The following is an 18747-nucleotide window of genomic DNA, read 5'->3' as shown; positions in this document are numbered from 1 at the left end:
GAGTTCTCTTCATTTTTTTTTTCTTTGCATGCCACCACCTGCCTCATATTTGATGACAAGAACCAAGTGCTGACTGAAACAGGTGCTACAAACACAAGAGAACAATAATATGAATTCACCACTGTGCAGCTGATGTCAAACCAAGCCCGTTTCTGTCACCAGTGAGGTGACAGGTCACTCTAGCATGGACACCTTAGTAGAAATTTTACACGTTGACCTTAGCAAGGCTGCTGATATTACCTCATCAGATTGTTCTCAGAAACAATCTAAGGAAATACAGTTTGGGTAAAACTGTAGTGATGCAAGCAGATAGATTACCATATAGGGGAGGGTTGTAGAAAACCTCAGTGTCAGATGGCAGCTCAACAGAGCTGCATTGGGTGTGTCATATTCCCAGTCTCTCTTTGTGTATTCTATATTTTTAGGTGATGACTGCAGTATGCTTAATAAACTTGTAGATAGGGACCTGAAAGAAGCTACAGAAATAATAAAGAGCTTAACTGGAACTGAGTTCAAGATTAAAAAATCGTAGGTGTGGTCTAACAGACTTTTGGAGGTGACTGAGGAAGTATGTTCCTAAGCTATTTTGTGCTTAGTGAAATTGAAAGTACAAAATTAAAAGTCATGAGATAGCAAGTCTGCAGAAAATAGCCAGGAAAGGTTAGGGACATGTTGGAGTATATTTGAGCTAACTGGGTTATGCTGCAAAATATCAGGGATGTCATGAGGCTTTATAAATGTGTGTGCAGCAGAGTCTGAAGACAAAGCAAGTAATTCTTTTGCTCAGCATGCACTGAGCCTCACTACAATGTATCTGATGTTTCAAGAAAGATGTGGGCAAAATTGAGAAAGTCCAGAGCAGAGTAGTAAGGCCAACCAATGGTGCAAAAAATGTGATGCATTAAGAAAGAGGAAGGATTTTTTAAAGTAAATTCATTAGTGATTAATTTTTTGAAGTGTTTGGAAAGCTGTAAAGAGGAACGGTTTGTCCGATTTAGTATGGGCACAGAGAACAGGAACTGTTGTATTACACTATAGTGAGAAAAGTTCAGTTTAGATTTTACAATTTCTAATGAAAAAGATTGTTAAATATTGGAAAAGGCTGTGAGAATGCTTTTGAAGGTAGCTCATTGGAGACCTGTAAGTAAAGACTTGGCAGATATCTCCCTGGAACTGCATAGGTACAGTTGATCTGCTTTGGAACAGGAAGGTAGGATAAGTAAGTTCTCAAGATCCCTTCTTCAGTTTTTACATGAATTTATATTTTAATGGGTTGAATCTGAATAGAGATACACTGGAATTTAAAATAAAGTATATGTTTTGGGATTCAGGAAAAACAGAATAACGAATAATTCAGGGGAAAGACATCTTGCTTAGCTCTAGGAAATACTCTACTTACTTTTATCCCCTTTATTTTAATTTTGAATCAATGTTTAAGTGACATATCTTTAAGAATTATGAACCTTTGTGGACAAAAAGTGATACCTCTGTTAAATTTATAATAATTTTTTGCCATATTTTGTATATGTCAAAGGCCTATAGAGACAGTCCAAAAATCAGTCAACTAGAGACTTTCTCTTCTGATTCTAGATCCTGGTTAGATCATGGGAATAGTACAATTCTGGCTGAATCTCTTAACATAGTTTACATATCAAAATACAGGTTTACCTTTTGTACAAAGATCATGTGTTCCTGCATGCATCAGTAATGTAGTTTGCTTTTTACAGGATGACACAAGAGATACTGGTGTAGGACAGGTAGATTGTGGCTGCTGGAAGTTTTAAGCTATAGTATTTGTCCATGTGTGATCAACCAGTTCTTGCATCTGCTTGCATTGCTTTTAAAAGGAATGAGGCTGAATTCACAAAACTTACCAGGGACCAGCCTGTTTAATAAACTAACCTCCAGAAAACCTCAAATGGAGCAAAACAATTGTGGTAGGCTTCATCAGAGATATTAAGGCAAATACAATGTTAACTGTTTCCTTGTGTATTTGCCATTCAAAGCAGTGCATTATTGATTACCTTGTTCCTCAGGACTTTCGCTTTTTTCAAATTTAGCCATTACCAGTTGGTAATCTAATTATTTTAAATACATGATAGGAACAAAGAATAAATGTTATGTTTGATCCTATTTGATCCTACAGAATTCTAAAGCTCATGAGGAGCTGGTCTCTTTGAATGTTTCTTTGCCTTGTGTTGTTCAGTACTCTTTGTAGGATGCATAGCCAAAAACCTAAAGTCTTCAGCCTAAAATATTCTCTAATGCCAGCAGCTATTGCAGACAAGCAGAGCAGTTTTACCATGCATGCCTTTCTTGTGTGTCAAGAGAACGTGCTGTAGCAAACTGGAAATGGTATGTACAGGAGCTTTCCCTTTTATAAAATAAGGGAAATCTTAGTGTATTTCCATATTTACAAAGGAGAGTTACTACCTCAAGGGATGGCATATTTTTTGCTGTCATTGAAGTTCCACCATTTTGCTGGTTAAATGCACACAGTTTTTTATTGCACATTCATTCAGAAGTGAAAGTTGAAGGTCAGGTGATTTGTTGACTGAGGTTATTTCAGTGCATGCTGTCACAGTCCAGTGGAACTGTGCTTAGCAGTGTTTTATCTCAAGTCTGCAGTAAAAGTAAACCAAGACCTCCTGAAGTAATAAAAACGTTAAATTGCTGCAAAATATGACTGGTTTTATGATCATCACCTGATGTGGGAGGCTTGGGGGGATGAAAATAGGAAATTACTGATTCAAATAGGGCTATTTTTCTATTATTGGTAACCAGCCCTGTTAATCATTTGGAATAGGTTGGATTAGAAACAAAAGTATATAAAAGGTATTCCCTTAATACTGTAACATATTTAGGCTTTTTCTTATCATGCTACTCTGTGTAACTCAGGTTGTGGGCTTATGTAAAAGGCAGGAGGGATGTTTAGGTGTTCCAAATGCAGGTTTACATCCTGCATACTGTGCTGTGCACAGTGACTTGTACCTGAACATAAATTCCCCTTAGTTTATGTCATATCAGCTGGATATATGTAGCAATTTTGTGGATGGATGGGTTTTTTTTATTTGCATGTCTTCTGTCCTGAAGTAGGAAGTAAAATACTATGCTTTGATTTTTGCAGTGAGAGGTGTAACTGCATTGAGGTAAAAAAATCTCTTTGCTGTTATCTCTTTATGTTGGTGTGCTCTGGGCCAAAGGCAGTTGTACTGCATTCCATGCTCTTCTTTAGGGGATACTTCTCTTAAGTGTAGACATTAGGCAAGTTTCTGTTGTTGGATATTTTCTTGTTGACAGCTTCTGAACGAGTGTGACCTAGAAAGTGAAGCTATGTAGCATTGTTAATTTTTAAGTGGAAATAGTGTAGGAGATCCTAATAGCATCAAGTGAAGAGTAGAGTCTGAATTTTGTTTAATAATATTAATAATAATCATGTATTAGTAATGTAGTAATCTTGGATATTAAAGTGTGTAAGAAGCTGCCTCTAAAATTCAAAATATAAGGCATAGTGAAGTATCCCTTCACAGTACATGTGATCTGATCTGTTTTACCTGATGGCCTGTGCCTATGACAGCAAAGTTGTATTCTGAATAACAGATCTGCTACCTTGAGACATCATGTTGTTCTTGTTGGAGCTGGATGCACAAAATCAGATCAGGAAAATATGCTCACTTAGTTGAGAGATTATCAGAGCAGGGTACCATTCTGAAGGGCTGTGGAAACAAATGCTGTGTAACAATAGAAATCCAATGTTGGAGTCTTTTTTTCTTTTTTTTTTTTCTTTTTTTTTTCTAATTACTTAGTCTTCAGCAGTAGCTTTGCATCATCTTTTTCAGCATAACTGCTTGACAGCTGTTCAGTCATGTACAAAGGAATTTAGAGATGACTGCTGGGAGATTCTTGGGGCTGAAGCAGCTGGAGTCCCATAGCTTAGAGTTGTATTCTATGAATCCTGCACTAGTAAGAACTTTTTGAAGTTAAATAAGGGGGGGAGGGAAAGGAAAAGGAAAAGAAAAGGGGAAGGGAAAGGCGAAGAGAGGAAAGATAAGGTAAGGAAAGAAGAGAGGAGAGGAAGAGGAGAGAGGAAGTTACTGCAGCCCACTTAGGGGGAAAAAGTGATGTCTGATGTATTGACAAAGGGCTGCTGCATTTGGTTAATGGTCAAAAGTGTATTTAAATGCTGGAGAGCTGTATATGGTAACGTGGGTTTTGTATGTTGTAGTACGATGTTCCTGTCTGCCACAGGACTGACAAAGAGTTGTGTTTACAGTTAAAAGGAAAAATTACCTTTCTTATCTATATTCTGAGACCATTGCCCTCAATGTCTTTGTTATTTCTACAGCAGTAAATTGTGCTTATGTGCCTTAAGAGACTGTGACACGTGTGCAGAAGTGTTGGGATTGGGGTTTGTATTTTCATTCCTTTATGCTTTCTAGACGAAACCCTACTGAGCTGGAGCTTAGGAGAGATTTAGCTTTTGTAGACTGCTTTACTTGGGCTGCTGAATGCATGTAACAGGAGGGGTGAAAACTGCATGGATGCAGCAGTTAGTAATCAAGGAATATCTGTTCGTAGAAGGGAAATGAGCTGCTATGGATATGGGAGAGGGAGGGAGGGAAGAGGTATGGACTCACTTGTTCAGTGGTGCTTGTTGTCTTCTTTCTATTCAGTCCACGGATGTGGACTTGCACAGCTTTTTGGAAGCTGGAATTTTGACATGTATGATGGATACCTTTAACCTTTTATGTCTTGCAGCAATTTTCTTTCTTACTTATGGATCCATCTGGTGTAGTTTATTAGGAGGAAGAGTTAGAGTTGCTTCAAGTAGGATTTTAGCAAACCATCAATGGGAAGGAGCAAAGCTCTCATGCATGCTCAGCTATATTGAGGGGACTGCTGGTTAGACTGGGAGTAATGTTCATCATCTCTGGGAACTGAGTTCCTGAAGCCACGTGAAGATGGGCACATCAGTGTTTTCAGACATCTGTTTCTGTGTGAGTGATCTGTGAGTAAGGGCTTGGGTAGAACATAATTTTTAGTAAACGTGATAGAGAGCTTATTTACAGGACGAAAAACATCTGTTGTTAGGAAAACAAAGTGCATGTGGAAGTAAAGTTGCAATTCAGACTGAAAACATTGGGAATTCAATGATGGCAGATCTCTTGTCCCCTCTATAAGAGCAACCACATTGGATTTTAATAGGCCACAAATACACATTGACCTTTAAGCCATTCTCTTTGTGTGTGATTTAGGAGAGAAAGCTATATACTGTGTGGCAAGGACAGAAAATGAGAATAATCTGGCACAGCTTCTGACAGATCCATGGCATCTACTTAGTTAAGATTTTGTAAATTTGATGTGCACGTTGATTACTTCTTTATTCCAATTTATGGTAGAATTCTTACTTTTGAAATTGTGTAAAGACTTTAAAGAGTGTACAGAAGAGATCTTCTGTGGCACATTGTTTGCTGTTGTAGGGATATTGAAGCAACTATTTAATATCTAATTGATACTGTGGGTTTGCTGAATTGATTTTCATTATAAATTCCTGTTAGCATATTAGAGATGTGACATTTTAATAATATACAGTATTTTTGTGGAAAAATTTAAGTAATGTGAGAGCTTTGGTATTAGAGTAGTACATTAGCATATATCACGATGGTCATGTACTGCTGGTAGGTTTTAGGAACTTAAAATAATGATTCTTTTTTTTTTTTCTTGGCTACCGTTTCTTTTTCAGGTATGTAAAACTTCACTGAGTTTCTCTCCTTTTTTTTCCCCTGTAGTTGCATGTGATCTTTAACTCTTTTTTTTTCTTTCCCTATCTGTACTTAATTTGGAAATACTATTAGAAATTACATGTTTCATCATATAAGCAGCACTTTGTACAATAGTAAAATTCTAATAATTACATGTAAAGTTGTTTGTAAGTATTAGTGTAATTATCATCCAGTAGAAAGTATGTTGCCTAGAGTAACAGATGGTTGTAATGTTCTCTTAGGTGTAGATAATAGTGTATTAGTTCACTTAAATGTAACATATTTTGGAATTTAAGAGTAATTTGTTTATATGTAATTTTTCTCTCTTTTTATTACACTGCTTTCCCAGCAAGGACAAGTTTGGAAGGTTTGCAAAGCTTTTCACCTTCCCTTTGCCCGCTTGCCCGCTTTCAGAATCGGTCTCATACTTCATGACTTCTGTCTCTACAGTCTGCAACTTGGTCATAGAAATCAATGTGGAAAAGTTTTTAAATGAGCTGCCATTTGAGTTCACTGTGTTGCATAGAAATGCCTAGCATGTAATTTAGTTTTGCATGAGACACAAAACTCCTGTGAAAATCCCTATGAGAACCATAAATGAATATTTGAGAGAAAATGCGATTTGAGTGCAGATTTCTGTTATGTAAGTAACTCTGCTTCTGGTATGTTTTTCCAAACTAGCATGGCTTGCTAGTCAGAGTAGTTGAGAAAGAAGTAGTGTGTCTGACGGCATGCACTGTAGCTGGCAAAAGTAGGTGCTTTGTTTTTGTCCACAGAAGCTGTTCTGATTGTGCCTGTAAGTTACTTAAGAGACTTAGCACTTAGCTGTGACTTCTGTTCAAATCAAAGTCTAATGAAATTTCTTGATTGCTGCTTTTAAAGCACTGCCTATCCTACTATAGGAGTAAAGAAAACGAGCAAAACTCGAGTTCTTAAGCTAAGGAAGTACGTTACTTTAGGCAAGTATTGGTGATTTTATTGTGGGATGGAAAATTGTCTTGCAATTAACAATTTAAAGAAAAATTAGATGCAGATCGGTGGTATGGCTTTTAGTTTTGTTTCACAAAGGATAGATTAATCATTTAATGTGCCCAGCACTGTCCTCCACAGATGATGACACGATTGAATTTTCTAACAGTTTGTTAACTCCAGATGAATACAACACTACCTCAAACCAGGAATAGCATTAAAAGGAAACCCTTTTTTTTTCCCCTCCTTCTTTTAGGATTGAGTTTTTTCCCCTCACTGCTGTTCTGCACTAACTGCTTTGATACCTCCATGCATCTTTTTCAGTAGAAGAGCATCTCTGTACTGTTTCCCATTGCATATTTCAGCTGTGACAGTCCCTGCACTTTGCCTTTCATTTTATCACCTGCTCACTAAAAAGCAAAGAAAAAACGAATCTTTCTAGTTTGTCTTCAGATTTGCAACTCTCACTTACCTTTACGTAAATGATTGTGCTTTTACTTCATATTTATTGTATTTTTTACAGGCATGCGGTGACCCCAAAGCCAAACCATCCTATCTTATTGACAAAAACCTGGAATCTGCTGTCAAATTCATAGTCAGGAAGTTCCCGGCAGTAGAAACACGCAACAACAATGTAAGTAACTAAATGGCTGCATAATTGTTTTTTTCAATATACTTTGGCACGTGTTGCTTAAGTCTTTGAGGTTATTATGTGTTCTTAGAAAGTGTCCAATGCTGACAGTTGCAGTTGGAATGTATATGGTTGTTGTCCGAAATGTCTGAGAGGATATTTTAGTAACAACTGAGCCCAAAGAGAGAATATTATACCCTAATTCTGGATTGGTTTTGTTTGGGGAAGGAGACTTCCTGGTTTTCTTTTTGCCTACTCTCTGTTTCGAAGAACTGCCAATGGAAAGTAGTCTTTGAAAAAATCATGCCTTACTTCAGTGGCAGAAATTCTTGGTGACAGGCTGATTGCAGAAGATGGAAGTTGGGTAACTATTTTTAATGAGACCTGACCAGCAGATCAGTAGAAAGCACCATGTGTTTGTACTTTACAGCTGCTGGTACCTTACAGGTGCCTTACCTATTGGGTCTGTCCCTGTGGCAATGAAAAATCCTTTAGTATGTAAGGAGAAACCTTGTATAGTACAAAAGTAGGGAAATGGGATTGTTTTCTCTTCAGATGTAGTGACTTGATTTGCAGTAGAAAATTATTTTTCACCCCTCTGAATATAACTTTGTACGTGTTCAGAGATCATAAGGATTATTAAATTACAGGTAGGCTTTTGGGCAGTGATATACACTTGTTTATCTGTTCTGATCTGAAAGTCAAGGGAAGGATTTTTGCTTTATCTGCTTGTATTCCTATCCAAAAATGGAAAGCCGAGGTAGGTGTTGGGTTTGCATGGTCCCTGCATGCAGTTACTTGCATGTGTGCTTGAGAGTTTTAGGTTTGCTTTAAGCATTCAGGTTTCTGCAGAATGGTGGTGGGAATAATTAGTTTCTTGTATAATGCTATCTAGAATTTCTGTGTAATGTCTGCAATAATAGCAAAGAAAAATAACAATCAGGAAAACTTTCCCTTATGGAGGAAACTATTTAAGTAACAATGCTTTCTCACTTCAAAATTTATACATACTTTGTACTGTGTATTATTGCTCATCTTTGTATTGAATTTGGCTGTGTTAGTAAAAAATATGGTAAATTATTTATCAAAATTACAGAAAGACAGTAAACCCTTTAAACCCCATTAGGTCAATGATACTGTATTCTCTAAACTTCTGTGGGAGATACACAACTAAAAGATTGTATTCATATAACTTGTTTAATGCAGTTGTAGGTGTGCTCTATGTGTCTTCTGGTTGTTGACTGTGAATTTGGAGCTCAACTAATGATGGGGATTTAATGATTTGGTACTGTGGAATTTGTGGAAAGAGATCAAACTGAACCTGATGTATTTTGACAATCACAGTTTCTAAAATAGGACAGGCTCATTATGTTCTGTTATTTCCTGGTGTTTATTTACCCAGAGCCAGCCAGACCTGTGTTTATTTTTTTTGATAACATAGTTATCAAAAGCCTTCCCTTTTTGTGTGTGAGCACAGTTTAAAGAAGAGATTTTGAGTTCTGGCAGTAGGCAGCTGGGGTTTCCTTCTCTGTGGTCAGAGCTGATGGCAGTTTGCTTGCTGTAGTTACGTACAGATGTTTTCCTGTATCAGCCAAAAGAAACCTTTACCCATAACAGATCACTAATGAGACAAAAGTCATGTGCAGAGAAAGTTCTAGTTTGATGTAAGAAATGTTTGTTTCTAAACTTGAGCTTCAAAAAGTCCTAAGCATCAGGAAGATCTCCTCCTCCTTGCTTCTCCTTCATATCCCTCCTCCCCTTGCCTAACATCCAGCTCACCGTATGTTAGGAGGGCACACCAGTGAGTTCCTTCAGTAGGGAAACCAGTGATCAGAGATTTAAAAGGGCAAGAAGCTTACTGGAACAAGGACACATCAATTAATCAAATATTACAGAGTATGCAAAGGAAATAGTTGAGAAATCATAACCAGTGCTTCCTCCTTGCAGTAACAGTTCCAGGACAGCCTTTCAGGAGCATTTTGGATTTCTTTTATACTCCAGTGGTTGCCATAGCTTAGCATTATGCATCTGTACAGTTGGTAATGCCTATTGACATGTCAGCAGGTGATGTTGCTAAACAAGACTGCATTGCGGAAAGAAGCAATGGTGCCTGCTTTTTTGAATTTTTACAATTTTTTTAACCTATTCTTAGATGCTATTTTCTTTTCCTCAGGTGCCATCATTTACAGTGTTTTGTTTAAGAGGTAGATAACACATTTTATCTAGTAGTGTCTGCTGCGGTGCCTAATCTTGAAAACCTGTGTTTTTAGTCTTTTGAAACAAGTGATTCTGTTAGGTTTGCTGTTAGTAGCTTTTACATCATTATTCACAAAAAACAGCTACAGGTTTTGTTCCTCCTTCACTGTTTGATGTGCTGAGTCAGAAAAGAGTGATTGCTGACAATCACTGCATTTTCAATCTTGCAACAAGAGTAAAAGTTAATGAGCAGTTCAAACAAAAATTAAATTCCTGGAGTAGTTCATCAGTGGAGTAGTTCATCCTCCAAAGGATTGATTACAGATAACTCTGAACCTCATCAGTTCATAACTCACTCTCTCTTGTCACCTGAGGGCAGTCCCTGTGATCTTTTAGGCTTGCCCTTTCTTCTCCAATCACCATCATGAGCCATATAGCCTTGAAAATGTGCAGTTTGAAGCCTGAGCTCTTAAATCAACTCCTAATGATGTTGGGTAGCATTGTAGTATTGTATACTAGTGTATGAAACGACTGCAAAGGAGGGAATCTCTGTAAATGAAAAAAATCTGAAGGATTGACTGAGTGAGAAACAAACATTTTAGAATGTTAGAATTTAGAGTGCTGTTTGAAAAGGAAGTTATAATAATAAATTTCTGTGTTTGGGAAACATGACTATTTATATTTTCAATTGACTAAATCTTTTCATTTAAGAAGCCTTCAAATTGGAGAAGCCTTATAAAAAGCTTAATAGCTCCAACAGTCTTGGTCAGGTCAGTGGTCTGATTGTGCAAGGATTGCCTCAAGATGGCATTTATTTTTACCTAATTTCCTCTAGCTTCAGAAGAAAAGTTGCAAAGTAGAGGATGCAGAAGCAGCCTGATTTTTTCTGAAGGATTTTTAATGTCATCCTCTTGTAAGGTGTACAGGCAAGGTTCTTGCCACAGAGAAATCAAAAGATAATATACTGTACTGCAAAAAACTGTAGTGGGACCTAAAAATTACTCTTTTTCTCATTTAATGCTAACATTTCATGCCTCTATGAAGCCAGAATAAAATACTTCATGATGGGAAAATGGGGATGCAGAGAAGGATGTAGGTCTTCTGTAGATTATAGGTGGGGTCTGAAAAACTTGCTGCCTATCCTGGTAAAGTTCAGTGTCTGTGTATGATGGAGCTCCCCTCCTTTCTGCTTCCAAGAAGGCCATATACGGGAAGTAGTGAGAATATCTGCCTTCTTTCTTGAGCGTATGTTTTTCTTGTTCTCATCTTGCTTCTCATCAATTTCCCTGTAGAAAAGCTTCCTATATTTTTATGTATCTGCTGGAGAAATTGAGGCTTAGTCATTGCTTGGCAGAAAGCAGAATGATGGAGCATTACTCACAAGTTTGTAAGCGTGTAGTTAGTGTAGTTACTTTTTCCATATACCACTAATATTAACCTTTTAATATCTCTCTTCCCTGTGTTGTTCATACCAATTTCATTTTGCTTGGTATTGACTACACACTCAGTGTCTTGGAAGACAGTGTTTGAGGGGAGGGAGGGATTGTTAATTTCTCTGATTAAATAGTCATCATTTTTGGCTGTATTATATCAGCAGGGACTGGAAATTAGATGGTATAAGAGCAGAATACAAGCAGAATGAGCATGTCCATCCTGCCTCTGTTAGGCTCTGTAGATAATGGATTATTTCATGTTCTGTTTACTTTTTCTTCACCTTTTACATCCAAGTATCTTTGGTTTGCTTACTGTCTTTTATAGCTGTGATTCATAGTGAGTTGTACAGCAAATTAATTTGTTGTGGGAGAAGTACTGAGGGCACAGAGTAGCTGGAACTCCTTGGCCAAAGCTTATCAGAAGACATTAATGTATACTTTTATTAAATGGTTTGTTTTATAGAAAAATTCTTGAAATAGGCACTGTATCTTGATTTTTACTTTGTGATTGATACTTCCAGTAATGAGTCTTTTCAAAACACTTAGCTAAATTGAATAATAATTTGATTTTAGAAGTACTCCTTTCAGCCCCTGCAAAGAGGTGCCGTGCCAGAAGGAGAATGTCCATTTGTTTGTTTGTTCCTAATGAAGCTTTTAATATTGTAATTTGCAAAGTGAAGATAATTTAGAAATTTGAGGTCTCAGCCATATTGGCCTCATACTAGTAATTTTTTGTCTCTGAAAAATTTCTGGTGAGACAGCAGGCGTAACTTAACACCTCTGATACTTCATTTCTTAAGATTAACTTAAGCAAAGTGACCAAAGTCCCTAAATTCAGCAAACTTAAATATTATCCCCACCTTTCTGGAGATTTAGAACTCTTGTCTGAAAAACTTGATTTCTCACACACCTTATTGCTTACTTAAGCAATAAAAACCCAGCTCCCTGCATTCCACCACAAAACTGACTGGATTCCTGGCCATGAGGACTAAAATCTTTTCCAGGTAAGAGGATTCCACGCTTCCCTTGCACAGCTGCCTGTTCAGCTCTGCTCACCACTGCTCAGGGAAATTCCAGTGCTAAAGGGACTGCAAATGATATTGGTTTTGCAAAACTCACCCAGGCAGTAGTTTAGTAAACAGTAGATCCCCCTGCATGAGTATTGCCAGCCAGTGGTAACTGCTTACTCTCTTCAGCTTTGTATAAGCATTTCAGATTTCTTATGCTTGAGAATAGGATGTACTGAGTTTATTTCTGAATAAAATACCATCAATCACTAAAATTTTATCTATACTTTCACTAAAAATCATTCAGAATGGAAATTGCTCTGCCAGTGCCTTGCTCTGATATAGCCATACCTACTGCTCTGGTGTTGCCTGCAGTCTGTTAAACTGTTTACAGTTCTTGCCTGTGTAAGACTGAATTTGGAGCTTGAAATTACTTATGCTATAATGTAATCAGAGAGTAGTATACAAAAATTTTCAGCCTGTCATTTGAAGTTAACATAGGGACTCCAAAAGATAAAGTGAAATCTTGACATCTCTTTAAAATGTGTCACCAAATAGAAATGACACCATGTAAGTTACCTTTTCTTCAAAATCAAAAGTGCTGTCAGCAGTGATGTTTATATTCTTGCCTCTAGCCCTCGATGGTGTGTGAATTTGAGATGGGAGAGCATTCAAAACCAATTTAATTTTTATCACTATTTTTAGAAAATCATTCTAGTACACTGTACTAGTTAAAAAAATTCAAGTCCAGAAATCAGTCCATGAGAGCCCCTTGCCAAGGAAAACCAAACCAGTCCTGTGCTCGCTCTTGGTGCTTAACACTGTATGCAACATCTGCAAAGGAGTGCATGTTTGTAATATTCAACCTCTTCTTTTCATCCAGTAAAACTGGATGAAATCCACTCTTAACTTGATGATTGGCAACCTAAGAGCTCGGCCACTAAAAGTAAAGAGGAAAAACCTAATTAATACTTAAGCAGTATTTTAATTAAGCAGTGTTGGCATTTCAGAAGTAGTTTTCATGCAGTTTAAGTTAATAGTTTTTTTATGATTTATTGACATAAATGTAAGTATGTAGGAGGCTAGAGACATATGTCAAACATTTTAATCTATAGAATAGCACATATGAGACATATATTCCATAAACAGTTGCCTTGGAGATGTCAAGACCTGTGGCTAAAGCTTGTATGATACAGTAGTATGTAATGAGCCTAAATTAGGAATTGCTGTGTGAATTTATGTAAAAGAAAGTGAGAGAATGGGGAAACGGTTTACGACTGACAGAACAGATTTTTAAAGGATTTAAAAGTATTGTTCCCATTGTCTGCCATTATTAATAATATGGTCAACCACTGTGGGCACACCAGCAGTTGCGAAGGGTCAGGGGTGGCTATTTCCTTTTCAAAAGAGTAAAATTAAGGCTGGAAACTTTAAAACGAACAAAATAGATCTTGCAGTAGAAATGTGAGAAATGTGAGTTAGCAAACATATTAAAATAATCTATTACATCTCTTCAAATGCAGCAGGGCACTTCAGAGGCCGGTTTTGATTGGAAATAATGAAACGAAGGACACACCCATTGCTCTACATTTAGTTCACTGAATTTAAAACTAATTTTCTTCATCTGGTCAGATCCTTCTCTCTCTCTCTCTCCCCACCATTTTGCTCTGGATTTTGTAGACATGGTACTTTATTCACACGAATTGATTTTTTTAAAATACTCATCTGAAGACTCTATACAGATGGCAAGTATTGTGAGCATAATAGATGAAAGTAAGAATATTAACAGTGATTATCCCCAGACAGTGACCCCCATTCCCAGAACTTTTTTTTTCTTATACTCCAGCTAGCATGATAAAGTTGGTGGTGTTTTCTCTGAAAACATTGTAATATCTATGATGTCAGTTTGTAGAAAACATTTAATGACCATACTGTCTTCATAGGTGGTAAAATAAGACATTTATTCATCTACTACTGCTACCAGTCAAATACAGTAAGATAGTTCCAGAACTGCAGTTATTCTTTGGTTTTCTACACATAAAAATCTCTGAACAAGCTTCTATTAGGTGTCTCTTATTCTCCTTTTGCCTTTGTATTAAATTCATTTTTATTCACACTGTTAGTAAGCCTACATCTGTGTCATTACTTTTTTTGTATCTGAGCCATTGTGTTTATGTAAACTTTAAATGAGGCTGCCTTGCACTGATTTGTTTTTCATTTCTCTTAATGTTTTTCTTGTACTTTACTGTCTCTGTGTACATGATCAGTTTTGCAAAGATTTGGGGGGCTTATTATGAAGGAGGAAAGGCAGACAAATTGGTAGAGATAGGTTCCTTCTCTTGTAGACAACGTTTGATTTAAAATTCTGATTTATAAATAATATTCAAATATGATTGGAGATCTTGTTAATACACAAAATAAAGCTTTTTTAAATCTTGCTGTATTGTGCTAAAGTTTGGACACATTTTCATAGGCCTTAAAACTAAAAATGTCCTTGTTCATAGTGCTTCAGATTCTTTAAGAAATAGTAAACACTTCTGTCTAACCAAGCACCAAGATATTGTAAGATATAGTAAAAATAATCTTCTGATGCTAGTGGTGCTTAAAACATTGTTCCTTCACCTTGTCCTATTTTTAAACTTCTGTTGACTATTGGAAAAAGGGATGTTTGCTCATAGATGGAATTGCAGGCTAAGGAAAAAAGCCTGTAACCAAATAAAAGAACCAGATACTGCACCCTCCATTTCTTAACAGCTGTTCTGAAACTAGTAATGGAAAGTTTTGTTGCAGTGGGTGTGGAAAGAGCTACACCCACATTACTGAGAGTTAAAAATGCAAATAAACATCCAAGACCCTACATGCTATAAGCTGTTCTGTAAATTGAGTGGTCTGTACTACTGATTTAACAGTGATTAGAGCTGATGCATTGCTTTGATACTAATGTTTTCGATAACAGTTTTCTTACACCCTCAATACTCAGAGTTCGAAGAATGATCATGTTAATTCTGCAAAAGTTTCAGCATCATTTCAGTATAAATATTTCTGGGAATACAGGTAACTTGTTAACAGTGCATAGCAACATTTGCTTAGTTCTTGGTTCAGTGTAGTGAATACCTCCCTATATTCTCTTATTTAATGCACAGCTTCACAGAATTACATAAAGATTATTTCTATTGCAGGCATAGTTACAAACACTGTCTCCCTTTTTTGCCTATCTCTCCACTTCATGTTTTATACCTCAAATTGTGGCTTTGAAGTTGATGTCTTCCAGAAGGAGACACTCAGCTGATAGTTGTTACACCAAGCACAGGTGTTGTTTACAGCATCCTGTAGTTCTGATAGTCTCAGCCTGTAGTTCTGATAGTCTTTCTTAGTGTTGCACCCAGGTTAGTGTGAGTCAGGATTGCAGTAGGAAAAAGTTGGTACAGCATATGTCAAGTTGTGAGTTATGTTTTTGTCATCTTTCTGCACTAGAACTATTCCTATTTCTGAATGGTAGCGTGTGGTCTGCTCTTGAAAAATCACAAGGCAGCTCCTTAATTTCACCCAATACAAGCTTGTGTGAGCTGCATACAAACAAACCCTATTCATCTCCTTGGTGTTTGAAAATCAGATCCCTCACAATAAATGGTTTAAACAACAGGGTCAGGATGAAGATTAAACACAAGCATCATCGGTGATGAATGTTCCTCTTGTAACAACTGTTGACTGAGGAAGTGACCCTGAAAGTATAAAGTGCCCTTTTCTCTGGGGATGTCCCCAGTAGAGATGCAAGGTGGCCCAAAGGCTTGCTGGAGCTGTGTGGACCTGCAGGAGCTCCAGATTGCTTCCTCCTCTGAACACAAGGCAGTTAAAGATTATGGTACACGCTGGGAAAGGTAGCACCAAATTCATGCTGAGGATCAAAATATGATTCATAGGACTTCTATTTGAAAACAGACTTTGTAGAGCAGCAGTTTAAATGGAAATACACTATTTCCTGTTGCATGAGGTAGTCAGAAGGAGTTATAGAATAAACACATCTAGTTTGCACCCCTTTTTTGTTTAAATACCAGCTGATGACTATAGGAAAAAAAATACTATTTAGTGCTGGATTTCAAATTCAAACCTTTAAATGTAAAGCTTTTTCTTTGGTTTAAGTATAGACAGAAGTGTTTTATTATACAGCAATTCCAATTTGCTCTTAACTATATGCCTCTCTTCCTTGGCTGTAATGGAATTCTTGCGGACAGATCCAGGCTTCTAAAAATTGTAATTCCCTCAAAAAATTCAGAGGAATTTTTTGCAGAAAAAATTACCTTATTTTAAAAGGTAATTTAAAAGGTATTATAAATTAAAAGGTATTATAAATACCTTTAGGTATTATAGGTATTTAATTTAGGTATTAAAGGTATTATAAAGGAGCAGAAATTACCTTATGCATGATATAGTGGTTCAGTAGTGGTGCAGACATTCTTTTTTAAATTTAGATGAATTTCAGTGCTTTACAGAAGACTGAGAATGCAGAGCACAGCTTTCTAAAGAGGGGGAGCTGAAGAAGCATACTCAGTTCTAACCTCTCATAGGAAAGTAAGCTACCAACTTGAAGCAGTTTGTTTAATCTTTCTTATAATTGACTGCTCTTGCTGAGAAGAAAATTCTATTTAACTTGATCAGTCTTTAATTTAGAATCTTGTATCTTTCTGGAGGGCACTATTTCATGCTTGGTATTATGATTGCTTTAACTCATTTCATTTCACATATCAGGAAAGAGATTAGTAGCTGGCTATTACAAGTTAAATAGTTGTATTCTTGCAGTGCTGAGAGACTGTAATACATATATAAACAGACTGATTGTTCAGTACCAGCTGGGTTGTTTTTTGTTTTTTTTAAATTCTAATTGCTTAAGTGAACTGTCTAGTTCCTCCAGAAAATTTTGTAAAGTATGGGAATTGAATGACAATTCATTGCCTGTTTAAAAAAAAAAATTAAATCCATTTGAACTGTTTTATACCTTTGTATTCACATTTGCCTCTTCCATTTTATCCACCAGTGTCTAATGCTAGTGTTTTGCTTCTTTTTTGTTTCTTTATTTTGTTGCTTTTGTTTGAATGTATTATTGTGTTTATATGGAATTGGTCAAAGAACCGTTACTGTATTTTATGTTTGTATCTACATTTTATTTTGCATGCTTAACGTGGCTTTGCCTGGATATTCTTTTTGGTAAGTTCAGAATTTAAAAGCATAATGTTTTTCTATAGTAAAGTTTGTAACCTGCCACCTTCTTTTGTCCCACCTCGAGTAATGTAATTGTTTTTTTGTCACACTGATTTGTGCTCATGTATTGTTCTGCTTTGGCTTATTATACATATGGTAACACTCGTTTCCTAACTCCACATTCTCATCTCTAGCAGAGCTAAGCAATATGACTTTGGTACTAATGTGTACTAATTTGACTTTTTTCTTCGAAGTATAGTTGGCAGCTATTAAAATGGTCTGTTCTGAGAATTCTGTGTGCATTTGAGACACAGAACCTCAGGCTTAAAAAAATCATGTTAAGGCTTCTTTGCATAGCCTGGTGGGTTTACTCTACGCTTCGCAGGCAGTGTTTTTCAGCAGACTTCTCAAAGATCTTTTAAGAACAGTGTGTTATCTTTGTTTCTCTTTTAGCAACAGCTTGCTCAGCTCCAGAAAGAAAAATCAGAGATTCTGAAGAACCTGGCATTATACTACTTCACTTTTGTTGATGTTATGGAATTTAAGGTAAGGTATTGCAAATATGTCAGTTGTTCTGTTGCAGGAAGTTTCTCTTTTTATTTAGAAAATAACACCATAATGAAATAATTGAACTGATAGCTCTGTTCTTCAAAAAAAAAAAAAATAGTCTCCATCACTAGGCGTAGTAAAGTGATTTACTTAGATTTTCTATAAACTAAATTAATTCTTTTGTTTTTCAAGGACCATGTTTGTGAGCTGCTGAACACCATTGATGTTTGCCAAGTCTTCTTTGATATTGTAAGTTTTTGCTTTGTAACTTTCAAATGCCACTTGAAAATCTTTTTAATCAGAATCCTTTGTGGATAATTAAAAGGACTTGTTAGCCCAAGGAACATGACATCTCTAGTAATAAATACAAGTGAAATAAAAATACCATAAGCTTCAGGTCTTTATAAGTAGCTTGAAGTCAGAAACTAGACCATTTTAAATAAGCTGCTTGTGGACACCAGTGTTAGAGTTGGTAACTATTGTTTTATATTTTGATTAGGTGCTCCCAACAGGGACAACCAGGAGCATATCCATGGAATTCATGCTCCTTATAGAGGGAAAAAGTCTGGTCTCGAGCCCCACTAGTACTGGCAAAACCAGCCTTAGAATTAATTTTGTTTTGTTTTTGTTTTAAAACTAATTTGGATTTTAAAATTCAAATTTCTTTAGGAGTTAGCTTTTTAGTTCGGGTGCCAGGCTACGAGCAGGCTCTGATATTTCCCTCAAATGTCCTGTCCATGATGCCAATTAAAGATGTTTTAGTCTGTAACTATTGTTTTATATTTTGATTGTGAGGAGAAATCAGCCACCACTCATAAACATCACACGAATTTACAAAAAATAACAGGCTTTATGATTTAATTAAATTACAAAGATTTATTTCAGAGAAAAGAGAAAATGACACAACCTTTAAAAGAAAAACAAGTTTGCAAGAGAAGAGATTTTTACATAAATTAGTCACTCTGTGGAGAGAGTTGTTAAAAAACAAGGGAGGAATCAAGTTT

General features: G+C 36.4%; 1 protein-coding gene across 2 annotated transcripts in view; it reads left to right on the top strand.

The window, feature by feature from the left end:
• Positions 1 to 18747, top strand: part of NCKAP1 (NCK associated protein 1) — a 62233-nt gene that overhangs the window by 5194 nt on the left and 38292 nt on the right. Inside the window, exons 2-4 of one of the 2 annotated variants that reach the window (XM_030453873.1) lie at positions 7255 to 7365; positions 17654 to 17740; positions 17936 to 17992. In XM_030453873.1, coding sequence (XP_030309733.1) covers positions 7255 to 7365; positions 17654 to 17740; positions 17936 to 17992 — 255 coding nt within the window. Of the gene's footprint in view, positions 1 to 7254; positions 7366 to 17647; positions 17741 to 17935; positions 17993 to 18747 lie in introns of both variants that reach the window. The other variant, XM_030453872.1, reaches the window with a different exon arrangement.

Source organism: Calypte anna, chromosome 7, assembly GCF_003957555.1.
Source record: "Calypte anna isolate BGI_N300 chromosome 7, bCalAnn1_v1.p, whole genome shotgun sequence".
Taxonomy (NCBI): domain Eukaryota; kingdom Metazoa; phylum Chordata; class Aves; order Apodiformes; family Trochilidae; genus Calypte; species Calypte anna.
This window is presented reverse-complemented; position numbering and strand designations above follow the sequence as displayed.